Source organism: Urocitellus parryii, chromosome 6 (genome assembly GCF_045843805.1).
Source record: "Urocitellus parryii isolate mUroPar1 chromosome 6, mUroPar1.hap1, whole genome shotgun sequence".
NCBI classification, from domain to species: Eukaryota; Metazoa; Chordata; class Mammalia; order Rodentia; family Sciuridae; genus Urocitellus; species Urocitellus parryii.
In genome coordinates this window covers 28,514,186-28,532,276 of record NC_135536.1, presented here as the reverse complement: position 1 = coordinate 28,532,276, position 18,091 = coordinate 28,514,186, and the positions used below count along the sequence as shown (strand labels likewise).

At 41.7% G+C, this 18,091-nt stretch overlaps 1 protein-coding gene across 1 annotated transcript; it reads left to right on the top strand.

Moving 5' to 3' along the window:
• The first annotated feature begins 1,499 nt into the window (after positions 1-1,499).
• Acot6 (acyl-CoA thioesterase 6) lies at positions 1,500-10,315 on the top strand. Its single transcript, XM_026401661.2, has 3 exons — positions 1,500-2,016; positions 6,998-7,200; positions 8,732-10,315. The coding sequence occupies exons 1-3, from the start codon at positions 1,560-1,562 to the stop codon at positions 9,335-9,337; spliced, it is 1,266 nt and encodes a 421-aa protein (XP_026257446.2). The 5' UTR covers positions 1,500-1,559; the 3' UTR covers positions 9,338-10,315.
• Positions 10,316-18,091: the final 7,776 nt, after the last annotated feature.

The window sequence follows — 18,091 nt, the reverse complement described above, 5'->3', positions numbered from 1 at the left end:
GGAGATCTTGGTTTCTCCAATAAAAGGAACCATGGCTCCTAGGAGAAATGACTGACTCCAGAGCTGAAATAAGGACAGTGCAGGGATCCCGTTAACACCAACCCTGCTGGGACATGGAGATCAAGTACCTCCTGACATCCTGGACTGAGAAGGGCACAACAGTACTTCTGTGTATTCTGTCCCCAAAATGCAAAACCTGAATTCATTCATAGGCAACAGCGGTCCATATGAAACCTAAATGGAGGAACATTCTAGAAAAATCCTAGCTAACACTCTAAAATTGTCACAATCATGAAAAGCAAATAAAGATGAAAAACAACTAACCGTAACATGTGCTCCTAGATTGGATTTTGGTCCAGAAAACGGATATTAGTAGAAAAATCAGCAAAATTTGAACAAAGGCTATGTAATAGATCAGTAGTTCTTCAAGTATAGCATCTACAAGGTCAAAAGAACTTTCATAGAGTCAGTAAGATGTTAAAAAAGAAAGAGTACAATGAAACCACAGTATGTACTTCACCTGCACATACACATCTGTGTCATCATCATAGGTTTGCCTGCCTCACTCTTAGGAAAGTGGCAGCTCCTGACCCTGGAGCCCAGGTGGTCTGACTCCAAAAGCATTAACCAGGAAGCACTTGATTCTTCAGGCCTTCAGTGCCACACAAATCCTTATTGGGTTCCATCGCCCTTTCCCTCTTTCTCTCTCTCTTTCTTTCTTTCTTTCTTTCTTTCTTTCTTTCTTTCTTTCTTTCTCCCTTTCCCTCTTTCTTTATTAATATTGTTCATGCATTTGTAAATAGTCCTTTTATGAACTCTTCTCTAATGACCCAGTTTATAAGAGTCACTTGTTTCCTGCCAGAATTCTGACAAAACCACAAACTCATAATGCCAGTGACTATATCTGTGAGTAGAGAAACAATGTTCTCTTTCCCTGCCTACTGAGGCCACGGTGTTTTTACATGTTAGCCCATTTAATAGTCCCAGCAAATCTTTTCAGATGACGAAACTAGATTCAGAGGTTTCATTGGGTGCTCTGCTGAAGATCTCTGAGCAGAGTGACCTTGGAGCCCAGGTGGTCTGACTCCAAAAGCATTAACCTGCTCTGGCAGCTCCAGGTTCCAGCAGCTCCAGGAAAAGACTTGGTAAGGAACTGAGAGGTAAGCGGGGATCAAGGTCATCTTGTTCACTAATTACCTGAGTTACCTGGGATGTCTTTGCAAAATGGAGATTTTTGGAACTGTATGCCTTCCAATCAGCCTTTCTACCTGTATTTCGACCTCACCACGCTGGAAAGTAAGATTAATTCTTACTCTTAACACTTAAGTTAAGGTTACTCTTAACACGTAAGTTAAAGGTTACCTTTTGGCCGTCTAGGGCAACTGTTTTCCCCTACAAACACTAGGGGGCCTCGCACAGCGGATCGCAACCAATAGGATAGTGCGAAGGGTTCAGTGGCAACTTCTTCCCCCCCCCCACCCCCACCCCCGACGCCTAGAGAGGCCAGGCCAGGGTCAGGAGCTCTCCGATCCGTCTTTCCCTTTCCCCCCCGGGTGGGCATGGTTGCGAAGCTGATCCTGGAGCCCGCGGGCCCCGGCTGCTGGGACGAGCCGCTACACATCACCGTGCGCGGCCTGGCACCCAGGCAGCGGGTCACGCTGCGCGCGTCCCTGCGCGACGAGAAGGGCGCGCTCTTCCAGGCCCACGCGCGCTACCGCGCGGACGCGGAGGGCGAGCTGGACCTGGAGCGCGCGCCCGCGCTGGGCGGCAGCTTCGCGGGCTTGGAGCCCATGGGGCTGATCTGGGCCATGAAGCCTGATAAGCCATTAGGGCGCCTGGTGAAGCGGGACGTGCAGAAGCCTTTCGTGGTGGAGCTGGAGGTGCTGGACGGCCACGAGCCCGACGCTGGGCGGCTGCTGGCCCGGGCGCTGCGCGAGCGCCACTTCCTGCCGCCCGGGGTGCGGCGGGTGCCGGTGCGGGAGGGCAGGGTGCGGGCCACGCTCTTCCTGCCGCCAGGTGAGTCATCTGCTGCTCAGAACCTGGTCCAGTCATTGGGACACGCGTGGTCCCCCAGTCCTCTTGCCTGGCCCTCGAACCACGTGATTGTGGTTCCCTAACCTCAGTCCCTAAAGTTGCCCCCAAGTTTGTAGTGAGTTCTGATTTTTTTCAATTTTTTAAAAATTTTCGGAGCCTGGAGTGGTGGCGCACTCCTGTAATCCCAGCGGCTCCTGAACTGATGCAGGAGGATCAGGGGTTCAAAGGCAGCCTCAGCGAAAGCGAGGTGCTAAGCAACTCAGTGAGACCCTGTCTCTAAATTAAAAAATACAAACTGGGGCTAGGGATGTGGCTCAGTGGGCGAGTGCCCCTTAATTCAATCCCCGGTTAGGGGGAAAAAATTCAGTATTGGAGATTGAAATCAGAGGTGCTCCAGAACTGAGCTATTACCCTCAACCCTTTTTATTTTTTATTTTAAGACAGTGTCTGGCTGTGGCCTGGAACTTGAGATCCTCTTGTCTCAGCCTCTGAGTAGCTGGGATATCTCTCCTCTTCAGAAATCAATTAGATGCCAGACTCTGGGTGTTTGGATACTTATATCATCACTGTCTTCTGGAGTGTGCAAGGGTGACTTTTGCCTCCCTTCACATCATATTTCCAAAGGGGATAAAACCTGCCTCCCCTCCAAATGGAGAATGCCCTCAAGTCATTTAAAACACAATATTCCCTGACAGTCCACTCCTATATTGTCAGTGGTCCCCTTTCTTTAGGGATACTTGGCAATATCTGGAGACATTTTTGGTTGTCACACTGAAGGGGCAGATGCTACTGGTATGTAGCAGGTAGAGACCAATAATGCTGCTAAATAACCCACAATACACACAGGACAGCCTCCAGAACAAAGAAGTATCTTGCTCAAAATGGCTATGGTGCTGAAGTTGAGAAACCCTAGTCTAAGTAAAAAGAGGGTGCAGTGTATATAGAAGGGACCTGAATGGTCCATTCCTTCCAATCAAATTCCTGACTTCAACTCTTAGTGTATAAAAGTGCTAGAGTTGCTGTAGTACATAGTATTCCTAACCTGAATACTGTGATTATTCCCCAAAATAAGAGAATGTATTTTGTTTTTTAACTCTTAAAAACTCTTTTTTAGCTTTTTTAGTTCTTGAGCAATCCCTAACCTTAAATAGAGTTGCTCACTACATGGTGAACTCCTAAGGCTGGAGTAGGGTCTTACACCTAGAAACTCAGTGAGACCTTATCTCTAAATAAAATACAAAATAGGTCTGGGGGTGTAAGGTAATGCAAGAAGGTTTAGAGGTGAAATGGTTGGGCTATCGGCCTTAGTCAAAGAGTTAATTAATCCCTTGATGGTATTCCCTGAGTGGTAACTGTAGGCAGGTAGGGTGTGGCTGAGAAGATGGGTCGCTGGGGTGTCTTTGGGGTATATATTTTGTCATTTTTGAGCAGAGTTCTCTCTCTGCTTCCTGGTGTGATATCTTCAGCTGCTTCCCTTCACTATACTCCTCCACCATGGTGTTCAGCCTCACTTCAAGACCCAAGGAATGGAACCTGCTGTCTATAGACTGAGACCTCTGAAACCGTGAGCCCCCAAATAAACTCAAAAATTGTTCTTGTCAGATCTTTTAGTCAGAGCAATGGAAAAGCTGACTAAAATATATACATTTCCAAATTACTAGAGACTGGCACAAGAGTACAACAGGGATTCAACTGATTCAATAAGAATCTTCTAAAGGCTTTCATTTAAAAGAAGGAAGAGCAATCATTCTTCACACCCAGTTGTAGTATCTGATATCCAGTCAAATCAGTCTTGTGCTATTTCAGTGTCTACTGTTGTAAGGGTCCGGCGAAGCGTCGGAGGAAGAGACCACAAGAGACCAGCTTCATGCAATTGGCAGAAGGGGTTTTATTGATTCAGCATGCTGAGGCTCCAGGCTCACTCAGGAAGATAGAGCATCCCAGAGCCCAGAGCAGTGGTCAAGCAGAGCTTAAGTACACTTTTTGGGGAGGGCGGGGGGCTTTGCATAAATCAGAACAAATCATCATGAGGCGCTGGAAAATTGAACAACTCTTAGACCTAATTAGTACATTCATTGGTGGGAACAGGCTGGGCAGGGGTGATTGGTCACTTCTAAGCGGGGTACACATTCAAATTGATTGGTTTTAGGGCCTAAATAACTACGTGACAAACTACATAGAGTCCCAGGTTATTAGACAACCAGGGAGTCAATGAGAATATTTACTGGGCAGTTTGGTTATTGTCCTAACAGAGGATTTTAACAATACCTGGTCCTTCACTTTTTAACTCAGGACCTGCAGCTTGGAAACTTTACAATGCCCGGTCTTTTACACTTTAACCCAGGCTTTGCGGCTTAGAATCAGCTTAGAAATTTTACCTTTACACTGTGTGACCAGTTTAATATGTATTGGGAAGCAGTTTCTAACCAAATCAGACAATGGGCTTCACTGTATTCATAGTCTACTTGAGGATATATGCAATTACCCTTGCACCTATAATACAGCGTGGCAGGTGCTATGGCAGGGGAAGTACAGATCCAGCTTGCTGTTGGGAACAAATTAAAGGCTATCAAAGCCAACTCAGCTTGGGGATCTGGGAAGGCTTTCAGGAATGGAGAGTTAAATTTAAGTTCAAAGACTAAAGAGTCAATAAAAATCAAAAAGTAAGGAGGGAGGGGCAAAAAAACCAATAAGTGTCCCATGTATTTTAATCTTTAAATCATTTTAGTCAATTTTAAATTTCCAATTGGGATAAATTGTGAATATTCACAGATATATACACATATACCTGGAGAGAGATCTAAATATATTTAATATTAATTATTGATATAATATACAGACATATACTTATTAGGAATATTTCCAAATGTGTATATTCAAATGAATCTTTTTTTGCATTGAACCTTTAGTAGTCTTTTTTTTTTTTTTTTTTTTTTTGGTACTGGGGATTGAACTCAGGGGCACTCGACCACTGAGCTACATCCCCAGACCTATTTTGAATTCTATTTAGAGACAAGGTCTCACTGAGTTGCTTAGCCTCTCGCTTTTCACTGAGGCTGGCTTTGAACTTGCAATCCTCTTGCATCAGCCTCCGGAGCTACTGGATTACAGGCCTGTGCCACTGTGCCCGGCCGGTAGTCTTATTTTGATCTTTCGAAGTTGTAAAGTTTTTTCTGAAGTATATATTGCACATATCTTCTGTTCTGCCATATATAATTTATTTTGAAAATTTGTTACTCTTGTTGATGTTGTAAATTTACTCATTCACTTCTCTTATACCTTCTAATAAATAAAATAGTTTCTTCTTTTAAAAAAAAGTGAGGAGGGGCTGGGGATGTGGCTCAAGTGGTAGCGCGCTGGCCTGGCTCGCCCTGGCTTGCCCAGGTTCGATCCTCAGCACCACATACAAACAAAGATGTTGTGTCCGCCGAAAACTAAAAATAAATAAATAAGTAAATATTAAAATTCAAAAAAAAAAGTGAGGAGGGAGAGAGAATAGTATTGTAGTTAAATGAAATTGCATATACCAATGTTCAGATGCAAAAAACATGGCACATTTAGGGATGGCTCCCTTCAAGTCTAGAGCAGAGAGTAGGAGGTGGAAAGTATATTCTAGTGATTTCCTGTAGATATAGAGCACTTTATAGCTCCATTCTCAAATAGATGACTGTGAGAAAAATTTTTTTAAAAAGTTGCTAAAAAATGTATATCTCAGGGCTGGGGATGTGGCTCAAGCGGTGGCGCGCTCGCCTGGCATGCATGCAGCCCGGGTTCGATCCTCAGCACCACATACCAACAAAGATGTTGTGTCCGCCGAGAACTAAAAAATAAATATTAAAAATTCTCTCTCTCTCTCTCCTCTCTCACTCTCTCTTTAAAAAAAATGTATATCTCAGCTGGGTGCTGTGCTGCACTCTTGTATGTCTAGTGGCACCTCAGGCTGAAGCAAAAGGATAATGAGTTCAAAGCCTGCCTTAGCAACTTAGCAAGGTCCTAAGCAACTCAATGAGACTGTCTCTGAATAAAATATTTTTTAAAAGCTAGAGATGTGGCTTAGTTAAGCACCCCTGGGTTCAATCCCCTGCACCAAAAGAAAAAAAAAAAGGAAATGTATATCTCACCATATGTTATTTCTAACTTGCTTTATTAATATTATTATTAATGTGAAAATATGTGACAAAATTAGGAGAAAAGAAGGGATTTGTTCACCCTCCCTTCTCCCTGTGGCTTATTTTTTTTTAAAAAAAAAGAAGTAAAATAAACCAGTCATGGTGACACACGCCTGTAATCTCAGCAATTTGGGAGGCTGAGGTAAAGGGATCGCAGTTGGAGGACAGCCTCAGCATTTTAGTGCCGCAGTCTGGCTGGGCACAAATCACTGAGCCACCACAAAGCACTTGTATGTTCAAACAGGAAACTTTATTGCCTGAACTCCAACAGCACTCCACGCACACTCCCCGGGAAGTCTCCTGAACGCCACCCACAGCGGCCCCTCTCTGGCACACCACACCAACCCGAACCCCCTCCACCAGAACTTCACCAACCAACACGAACTCCCCTCCCCAGGAAATCCCCGGGAGAACTCCAAAGTAGCGGGCACCCTAGGTAGACAGCAGCGGTCTGTATATAATTGAATCAATCCAACATCATCTTAATGGCTCGCCTCTCAACCATTACTTCTGGCAAAATGCCAGGGGCTCTCAACATTTTAGAGAAGGCTTAAGCAATTTAGTAAGACCCCAAGGAATAAAAAAAGGGGGGCGCTGGGGATATAACTCAGTGATAAAGCTTCCTTAGAGTCAATCCTCAGGATGAAAAAAAAAGGGGGGTCCACCTTCACCAACCTCTCTACCCCCAACCTCCCTAGCTTCAAAAACTTATTTGCTGATTGCAGAAATCTTAAACCAAGGGTATCTTTTGAGAGGCTAAACCTTCTTGTTATTTGACTTGTGGTGTTCTGCAGGTGAGGGGCCCTTCCCTGGGATCATCGATCTGTTTGGAAGTGGTGGTGGCCTTTGTGAATACAGAGCCAGCCTCCTGGCGGGGCATGGTTTTGCTGTGCTTGCTCTGGCTTACTTCAGATTTGAAGACCTCCCTGAATATTTGAGTGATATGCGCCTGGAGTACTTTGAAGAAGCTGTAGACTTTATGCTACAGCATCCAAAGGTGGGTTCTGTAACTTGCTGAATTCAGAGGAGAGGGGGTCAAGTGGACACAGGGCTGGATTCAAAAGCCCTACCAGGACATTGGAACTAGAAATAAGCAGGAAGACACAGTGCTCTTTCAAAAGTTACTAGTAATATTCTTTCCATGTCCAACCATCTTTCTCCCATCTGTAAGACTTGACTCTTCAGTTTCTTTTGTAACCATTTACTATAATCCAAAAAGCAATAAAACAATACTAACTTTGAGTTTTGGTTCTGTATATACCACACAGCAGCCTAATCATCCTGAATAAGGCAACTGATCTCTCTAAAGTTTAATTTTTCTCATTTATAATATTAACATAAATGTGTAGTGGGAAAAGTTTGAGTATACAGAGACATTTTTGAGATAATTGGTGACTTTTGAATAGGAATTGTGTATTTGATGATATTAAGGAATCATTAATGTTAAGTGTAATAATAGTATTATGGTTTGATAAAAAGAAATCTTTGATAACAGAAAAAAAGTTAATTCAAACATTTTGGTATGATTATAAATAATGGAATGATACATACTCTTTGCTACCATCTAGATTTAAAGAGACCCAAACATTCTAATACTAAAGATAAGATGTTCTTCAAGGCCTGTGGGATAATCTAATCTTATTGGAGTTTAGGGACTAGTCTCTTAGCAAAGTTGCTAAAACCTAGATGATCTTAAACTTCGAAGGGTAGTTTATTTAGGGGAGATAAGGCCCTGAAAAAATAAGAAACCAACATATACTACCAATTCTGCCCTTAAACCTGAAGGAAAGACTTCCATTCTCCACCTTTTAGTTTAGATTATCATACTTTGGCCCTCCTTTGACTGGACCCTTGCCCATAGAATAAGGCAGCTGAGGGACCAAGGGATTGTGTCCACCTGGAACCCACATGCTCTCCACCATGCCCTTGGGATCTGGAAACCTAGATTCTCTGCCTAACAGCTCTGACCCTGCTTCCTGCTCTATGCTCCTTCTTTGGGTCCATCAGTATGTATACTACACCTAGGCTTTAAACATGCATACTGGGTGTCTACACACAAATGTGAGAGGTCCCTCAAGGTATATAAAGGAGCCTGGAGTGGGAAGAGAAGGAGGCTGGCCCAGAGGCTGGAGTCAGTGATTGACTTGTTTTCCATGCCATGTCCCAATACAGAATTCCAGCAAGCTCTAAGATTTTAAATTTGAACCTGACCTTATAAATTGTTATGGTGGTGTATTTATCAAGCTTGGGGAAAAAATGATGCATTTATTTAACAGTTTGCTCATTTGACTTAGAGTATAAGGGCCTCTGTGTATATTCTTGACCCAGACTTCATACATATTAGGGGATGGCCTGTATACTAGGAAATCAGTTAATTTGTTTATTAGAAGACAACTTGAACTTCATAGATGTTGCATAAGAAAGCGAAGAAAATTGTATGTGAGAAAGCTACTTAGAGAATGTGAAATCACTGCTTCGGTCCTGCACTTAGGAATTCTAAACTTGTTTTCTCTTTATTTTCTTATCAGGTGAAAGGTCCCAATGTTGGGCTTCTTGGTTTCTCCAAAGGAGGTGACCTATGTCTCTCAATGGCTTCTTTCTTGAAGGGCATCACAGCCACTGTACTTATCAACGCCTGTGTGGCCAACACAATAGCTCCTCTGCATTACAAGGATATGATTATTCCTGATCTTGGCAATGAGCTAAGTAAACAAAAAATCACTGAGTCAGGCCTTTTGAATTTGGTAGACATCTGGAAAAATCCACTGGAGGAACACAACCATCGAAGTCTTATTCCACTGGAAAAGGCACAGGGACCCTTCCTGTTTATTGTTGGCCTAGATGATCATAACTGGAAAAGTGAATTCTATGCTCATATAGCCTCTGAAAGGTTACAAGCTCATGGAAAAAACAAACCCCAGATAATCTTCTATCCAGAAACTGGCCATTGTATTGACCCACCTTACTTTCCTCCTTCCACAGCCTCTGTGCATGCAATTTTGGGTGAAGCAGTATTCTACGGAGGTGAGCCTAGGGCTCATTCAAGGGCACAGGAAGATGCCTGGCAGCAAATTCAAATTTTTTTTCAAAAATATCTCAATGGTAAAAAATCTGTCCAGCACAGCAAAATATGACTTTGCAATCATAGACCAAATATCATTCATAAAAATATTAATTCTACAATTTCTGTTAGGCTTGCCAGAACACTTAGGAAGCTTTTTATCACAAAAGCAAACAGCTTCTTTGTCAGGTCCTGCTGGACTCAGCCTTTTCAACCCTCCTTCCTTCGCTGCTGGGCCTATTCCTCTCTCCCTGAACTTTACCCAATGTATAGATTTAAACCTGATCTTATCTGTATAGGATTAATCTTCATTTAGGCAAAAGAAATGTAAGAAGTGCTTGCCTGACTCTCAGTTGCTGGGTCTACCTTTAGCCTTGTGTCTAGTTCTGAGGATGAGTTTCCGTATTGTTCTGAAATCTCATTTCTCCTTTGGGCCCTAATTGATCTAGTCTGAGCTTTGGAAACTTTCCCACTCAGGTCCCAAAAATATGGCTTCTGCCACATTTTTGCCATTATGCATTCCTGAAAATTTATTCAAGCCTTGTCCCCGACCGTTAGACTGATGACTGGGGGCATGTCCCTGTTGATATACTTCCTTTATGTTTACCATCTGTATGGATTCCCAATTACTATATGGTCCCTGCCTATCAGGAGGAATGCCCTTGATGCTAAGATTTCAGGACTTTACCTTGTGGGCCATGGCCTTCATCTTTGGATGTCATGTATACCTGCCAAATCAGACTTCCTCCCAGCACCATCTTGCTCCTGTTACTTTCCATGAGAGAAGGACTAGAATGGATCTGCTTCAACCCACTGCAGCTGAAGTACAATCTAGAGTCCGGAGATACCAGAGCAGAGGTCTTCCCTGAGCACAAGAAATTTTTTTCTGAGATGTCAGAGAAAACCTGAAGCTTTCTTCACATAAAATCATGGTTTCCTGGGACTGAGGTTTGGCTTAGTGGTAGAGCACTCACCTAGCACGTGCGACGCACTGGGTTTGATCCTCAGCACCACATAAAAATAAATAAGTAAAAAAAAAAAAATAAGTAAAATAAAGATTTGGTGTCCAACTACAACTAAACAAATATTTTAAAAAATCATGGTTTCCTGGGTACATGCAAAATCTTTCACCAAATTGAGTCTATCCAAGCAAATGCCCATTTGGTCCTAATGAATGAAATGAAAGGTTCCAAAAAGGTAACTTGATTTTGACTAACTGTTAAAACTCTGGAGTGCAGTCATTCACCATATAGTATCATTTTCCATGATTTTATCCCACAGCCAGCACAGGCTTCATAAATGAAGGTTCAGCTACGTGAGAAATCCAAAAGGGAGTTTGAATTAAAGAGACAGACTCTAATTACCTTTAAACCAGCTCCAGGACGGCTTCTACCTCCAGCCTCAAGCTACCTATTAGGGTAGCGAGGTTTACTGAAGAGGCCAGCAACAGAGAGAGAGAAAGAGAGAGAGAACACGACAGGGAGTGGACTTTTATTGGGGAACAAAAAATTCTGGGGAAAATCCCATCCAATGAAGATTAAGGGGGGCAGTGTCCCAAGGTCAGATGCAACAATTGGACTTCAGGGGTTGTGGCCAGACACAATTCCACACGGACAAGCCTTCAGACCTGAGAAGGGTGGGGAAAGCTCTGGACACAAAGATGTGTCTAAGCGTCTCTTGCCCAGCCAGGAGGTAACTCAAATCACGTGCGAGGATGACCTCCCACCATGATGAGACAGAAGTCTCACCTTTAACTCACTCCCTGGTATACCTTCCACTCTAGAGATGGGATGGGAAAGCCAACTAATTACACAAATTTTACAACATCCATAAAATAAAAGCAAAGCTTAGAAATCAATTTCTGCCAAAGATTATCGCACAAAGACATATTAAGTGATGTAAAACTTAGTATCACTGGGGATGCCTCTACAAGAGAGATAGATCAGGCTCCATCACTTACTACTAACCTGTAAGTTGTTAAAACTGTCTAGACCTCCATTTCCTCAACTATGAAGTAGGGGGGAAAATAAAGTAGGTATAATAAAAAGCACTTCACCACACTGTTATGAATAAATTAGACAACCCACATAAGGCACTTAATAGAATTTAACTGTCAGATGTTAGCTATTATTTCTTCAGGTGGGGAGATTGGAATCTGGGAGGATTAAGAATCACATCTAGTTGGTGGGAGAGTTGAGTCAGCCCAACTCTGTACTTGAATGCCAATAATTTTTACTTGAAGCTCAGTGGCTCAAAGTAGTTGACACCTAAAAGGAATTCAAGTGGAGACACTTTTTAAAGAGGAAAACAATAAACAGCAAATCAGAAAACATAACACCGTTGAACCCAGCATGGTAGTGCACACCTGTAATCCCAGCAACTCAGGAGGCTAAGGCCAGGGAATCACAAGTTTGAGGCCAGCCTTGGCAACTTAGTGTGATCCTGTCTCAAAGTAAAATTAAAAAGAAAAGCTGGGAATGTGGCCCAGAGGTAAACTCTCCTGAGTTAAATTCCCAGTACAGAAGGATGGGGAGAATGGGAGAAGGGGAGGAAGAAAAGGAAAATATAGCCAAGTTTAGAGTAGAATGGTGATTACTAGAGGCTGGAGAGTAGGGGCAGGGGGAGGTTGATCAATGGGTACTAGGTTATAGTTAGAAGTAAGAAGAGTGTGTCAAAACACAGTAGGGTGACTATAGATGATGATAAGCTACTATATGTTTTAAAAAGCTAGAAGGAAGGATTTGGGATGTCTTTACCATAAAATATGATAAATGTTTGAGGAGACCTGACATAAACACTACATAATGTATACACATATCAAAACATCACATGGTACCCCATAAGTATATATAGCTTTTATGGTCTTAGGTATCACTTAAAAATATTTTTGCAGGCTGAGGTTGTTGCTCAGTGGTAGAGCACTCACCTAGCATATGAAAAGCCCTGGGTTCAATCCTCAGCACCATATAAAAATGAACAAATAAAATATTGTGTCCAACTACAATTAAAAATAAATAAATAAAATATTTTGCAAGCCTATTATGTATTTCAGGCAATATAAAACAAAAAAAACTTATTTATTCCAAATTTATCACAACTAAGCTATTTTATACACTTATTTAATTAAATTATTTAATTTATTTATTTAGGGTACCGGGGATTGAACTCAGGGACATTTAACCACTGAGCCACATCATACGCCCTATTTTGTATTTTATTAGAGACAGGGTCTCACTGAGGGCCTTGCCATTGATCCTTCTGTCTCAGCCTTCCAAGCTGCTGGGAGTCCACAGGCATGTGCCACTCATTTTGAATGACCTTTGAACTCTGAGAAAATCAAAGCTTGTGGAAGACATTATATTTTTGTAGGTGTTAAAATGCAGGTATGTACAAATTCCAATATTCATGGCCAGTGTAATGATGGGTTTGGAGGCAAAAGTAAAATATTTGAGTAGTTTTTCCATGCATATATGGCTAAAGGACCAAACAGACAAGGACTTTAACAAGTACTTTCCAAAGAAAACAGAATTGTTGGATTACTCCATGTTGCAATGGGCAAAGGAGCAACATATGCTGTTGAGGGGAGAAAAAAAGAATGTCCATGCGCTATGCCCTTTTCAATGCTTTGTTCACTCAAAATCAATACAATTTCACCCTATAGGTTCTTAATCAAGAAATGACAATCCTTAATGCTGGGCACTTCAAACCCAATAATTCAGGCTGATAAAAGCAATAAACACAATTTAATTCCAAGCAAACAAATTCTAAGTTAACTCTAAGCACTGCAAACACTCTTAATCATGACAGACCTATTACAGACATTCCCTCTGCATGCTAAGCTTAAGTGCTAGATTTAAACTCTTAAGTCTTAGGTCTTAAGTCCAGAAGATGCACACTCACTCAGACCACTGTGATTGGGTCAGGAACTGACAGAGGCTTCTCCTGGTGTGGAGTTGACAGCTGGCTGAGGAGACAGTTGGCCCTAAGGAGAAGTCGCCTTTTTCACCAGGGTCAAGAGACTGCTGTAGAGTTTGAAAGCAGTGAGGACCATGCAGAGGATCAGGCAGATGATGAGAAGAGTTGGGATGTCAGTCTAGGTTCTCATCAGGCTTTCGGGGTATGTGCATCAGCGTCGGCTGGCTTGAATGTCTGTTCATTTGCTCCATTCTTTATACTAAATTTTGGGGCTTCTACATGCCTTTTTGGTTCCTATCAGCTGTTACCAGGTTTCTTAGTGACATCTTACATCAGGGCCTATGTTCTGGTGGTTTCCACCCTGATATTACCCTTCTGACTCTTATCCGGGTTAAGGCAAATGACATGTTTATATCAAGTGACTTCTCACTGACTCTTATCAGGGTTGTGGAAAGTGACTTGCTTTTGTCAGGCTATGCCTTATGACACATTAGAGGGCTCTGTGGGCTTGTGCATGGTGAGACTGCAGGTTTATTTTAAAATGGAGTTCCTTAGGCTAAGGCCATCCTTCCACTCTGAACCAGAAAGTCTTGGTGCAATCCCATATGCTCTCAGTATTGATTAGATTCAGAAATTAGGATGCATAACAATTATTATTTATAGTAATGAAATAAAACATTTGAAAATGTGATTGTTCCCCAAAACTCAAGATTTATATAAACACCATTTTCCTTGACAAGCAGTTTAATTGAATGTGTTCACCTGGATTATTTAACCTCATTTTACCCATGCATATGAATTAAGGTGGAATTCTATAGTAGAAATTAAATTTTAATTTAGGCTTAATGCTACATTCTTCACCATAAGAGATTCAAGTAATACAGACAAAATAAGATTCTTTTATCTCAATAAAAGAATACCAGTCTTCTCCCAAGTTTATTACTGTTACAAATTGAAGTGTACCCTTTCAGAACTTTTTTTAAATTCATATACACACAAATATATGAATGGATGAGAAAATACGGTTTTATTTCATGGGTTCAAAGCCACCCCCACAAAAAAGCCAAATATAAAAGGTATATGCTGTATTATTTTTTCTGCATACAAAAATATACATTAATACTTGTGCCAGACCACAGAAGAACAGAGTTTATTTCTCTTTTTTTTCTTTTTTAAATACATGACAGCGGAATGCATCACAATTCTTATTACACATATAGAACAATTTTTTATATCTCTGTTTGAATATAAAGTATGCTCACACCAATTCATGTATTTATATATGTACTTTGAGAGTTTATTTCTTTATACCTCTTATTCTACTTTCTCACTGCAAAAGCAAAATTTGTCTTTTTATCCTTATCCCCTCCCTTGTCCCTTCCATCCCAACTGGGCTACTTTTAGGGCTTTCTGGCATTCAAGTCTGGACAATTTTCTGTGCTAGTTTCTGCTCTCACCCCCTGCCATATTATAGTTCAATCCAGTGTCTCATCTGAAACATTTAAACTTTAACCGCGACAGTCTGGGTCAAAGATTCGAATTTGGCAGGTACCTAGCACACGTGGCTTCCTTCTAGCAGGTTTAGGAAATAGTGCCCCCTGGTGGCCGGTAAGAGATTTTAGAGAAGGCTACCAGCTGACATTCTTTTGTCAGAAATCTTTTTTTTCTTTCTGGGGTTAAGATCCTGTCTCTTTCGGGCGAGTTTTCTTTTCCCTCTTGCAGCTCTTTGCTAAGTGGGGCCCCAGGTCCTGTCCCTGGACCCTGGCCCTCCTACCCGTACATGCCAGGCCATGTCATTCTCGGCTGGGGTCAAAGCCACCACGATGCCCGCAACCTGTGGCTAGCAGCCCTTGATGCACCTCTAAGCCCCGCTCCAGCCCTGGATGTCAATGCCCACATCGTCCCTTTTCTAGCAAAAGGCCACGACCTTGACGTCACGCCCAAGACTAGGCTGGCAGACGAGCTCCTGGATATTCACGTGGAAGGATCATCGCGCGGCAGCGGGTGACCCGGCCGGCGTCTCTCACTCGCTTGTCCACTACCAGGCGAACAGCCAAGCAGGGGGTGGGACCTGCCCAGCGACGGTGGGGCAGTGACTCCGCTGCATGCAGGTTCACGCCGGCCGGCCTTAACCAGATGCCGTGGAGCAAGATGAAAACCCCCCGCATCGAAGTGGAGGTGACTGTCCACCAATGCGTCGTCCAGCCGGCGGGGCCCCTGGGCCCTGCGCTGATTCTCCACCCCAGAGTCGCGCCGCGCTGTGCTGCAACTCCGCCATCTGCCGGCCTTCTCCGGGATGCTGGGTACCGGAGGTCTTTCTGCAGAGCGCCTGGCCACGGATTGAGGGAATTGACTGCCTGCTTTTCTTCACTAGCCAATTTGTCATCTGAAAACAAAGTGCTTAATTTTGTGTCCTAGACATCAGGTGGAACATTCATTCACCTAAAAGTTGGCTGGAATCTAAATTTAATCATCTGCTTGCATACTTCTCAAGACGTTGCCCACCCTCCAATCTCCTAGTGCAGCAGACTGTTGTTTCTTGACAATATACCCTTTCGGTGTTTGCTATGTGCTAAGCATAAAATTGCTGCAAACTTTCTGGCATTGACTGCTTGTTTGCCTCTTTCTACTAAGCGGATTTTTGTGTTAATTTAACTTTTCCTGCTGCCGTTTCTTGTTTCAAATGATGAAGAGTCAGGCGTGGTGACACATACCTGCATTCTCGGCTACTCAGGAAGATGAGTCAGAAGAACGACAAGTTCAAGGCCTGCTTGGACAATTTAGAGAACCTGTCTCAAAAATTTAACCAAATCAAACAGCTAGGTGATACTAAAATCAGGGTGCGAGTCAAATTCTTTAAACGCCAAGGTTGAGTGTATGAATCAATGACCTAAACAATTTGGTTTTCTTATTTTTAAGAGCCCAGTCTGGCTTATCCCTTATTCTGGCCCCCCAGGATTCTTAGGAATCGGATATTTTAAGACATAGCCAATAGGGGTAAGTTTTGGAAACTGCAGAAGGTCCAACCAGATTTCCTTCCAGATGGGGGAGTAAACTACTGAACCAAAATAAACAAATTCTCAATCATTCTAAAATAGTGACCAGGTCAGTCACTATATATATATATATATATATATATATATATATATATATATATATATATATTTTTTTTTTTTTTTTTTTTTCCATTTGGCGACTGGGGATTGAACCCAGGGGTGCTTTACCACTCAGCTACATCCCTAGCTATATATATATTTTAAACAGGGCCTTACTAAATTGCTGAGGAGCTCACTAGCTCACTAAATTACTAACACTGTCCTATGAATTTGAGATCCTTTTGCTTTAGCTTCCCACATTGCTGGGATTACAGGCATGAACCACTGAGCCCAGCCCAGATCAGTATCTTGAAGTCTGTGATTGAAAAATTCTATTCCTAGAATGATTTGAGGATCTCTATGCTTGTATATATATTCTGGTTTGCTCCAGAAATTAATCTTGGGAAGCTGGGGTTGTGGCTCAGTGGTAGAGCGCTTGCCTACCATGTGTGAGACCCTGGGTTCTATTCTCAGCACCACATATAAATAAAATAAAGCTCCATCAACAACTAAAAAAGAAATTTAAAAAAAAATTAATCTTGGATCCAGAAATGGTTGAGGTTTATCTAGGTTTTAAAGAGGCAGATCAAGATATACAGAGATATTTGAATGTTAACAAAATCACTGTTGGGGCTGGTCTCAGTGGTAGAGTACTTGCTGGGCATGAGTGAGTCCCCGGATCCCCAGCACGTTAAAGAAAGAAAGAAAAACAAATCGCTTTTGTGCTAAAGGACAGCTTCACAGTAGGGAGCTAGCCTAGCATGCTTGAGACCCTAATTTTTATCCCCAGCACTGAAAAAAAAAAATCACTTTGTAAAACTCAGAGCCTTAATATGTGCACCTGAGCTTTCACTTTAGTAGCTACATGTGTTCTAACTTGCCTCTAGATTTGTAAATTTAGAAATGGTCGCTGGCGCTGGAATTTTATATTCCTTAATTTTGTTTTTTGTTTTAACTAGATTTTGGTGCTCTAACTGTAACTTTTTTTTTTTAAGAGAGAGAGAGAGAGAGAGAGAGAGAGAGAGAGAGAGAAGTTTTTAATATTTATTTTTCAGTTTTCAGTGGACACATCTTTATTTTATTTTTATGTGGTGCTGGGGATCAAACCCAGTGCCCCGTGCATGCCAGGCAAGCACATTACCACTTGAGCCACATCCCCAGCCCCTCTAACTGTATCTTAAGTTCATTTAGAAATTGAAAGGCTCTTTAGATTTGGATTTCTGGTTTTATTTGTTTAAATAAGGTATTATAATTTCATAACTTAAAGACTGTAGAACTATTTGCTTAGGTTTTTAGGACTTATACTTCAAGCCAAAACTCTCTCCACATCTTTGATGCTAATTTTTTACATGCTTTCTATTTACCAGTGATTTTTACAAGGAAAACAAATATAAAAATATTTTTGCATTTACAGCTTCAAAGTAGTCCAAATAAATACCTATTTAAAAACAACAACAAATCATTTCAACTAAAACATGCTTTCTTTTCAAATAAAATAGGCAGATATTTTTTAAAAAGATAAATTGTACGATTATAATTTTATTTAGAAAGTGTTGTCTGCACATCAGAGTCTATTAAATGTATTTTCATCTAACCCAAAATTCATCCCCTTTCCTGGTTTATTTATTTATTTTCTTTTTTTATTTGTTCTTTTTAGTTATACATGATAGTAGAGTGTATTTTGACATATCAGATATACATGGAGTATAAGTTCCCATTCTTGTGGTTGTACATGATGTGGAGTTGCACTAGTCATGTATTCATATATGCCCTTTCCTGTTTTATAGGAGATGGTCCTTTTCCTTGTCTGAGTGAAA

Excerpts from the sequence above, each read along its gene's own strand:
- Acot6 (XM_026401661.2), top strand. The coding sequence starts at position 1,560 with ATGGTTGCGAAGCTGATCCTGGAGCCCGCGGGCCCCGGCTGCTGGGAC. Across the intron at positions 2,017-6,997 it reads CACGCTCTTCCTGCCGCCAG|GTGAGGGGCCCTTCCCTGGG; the intron begins GTGAGTCATCTG and ends GGTGTTCTGCAG. Across the intron at positions 7,201-8,731 it reads TTATGCTACAGCATCCAAAG|GTGAAAGGTCCCAATGTTGG; the intron begins GTGGGTTCTGTA and ends TTTTCTTATCAG.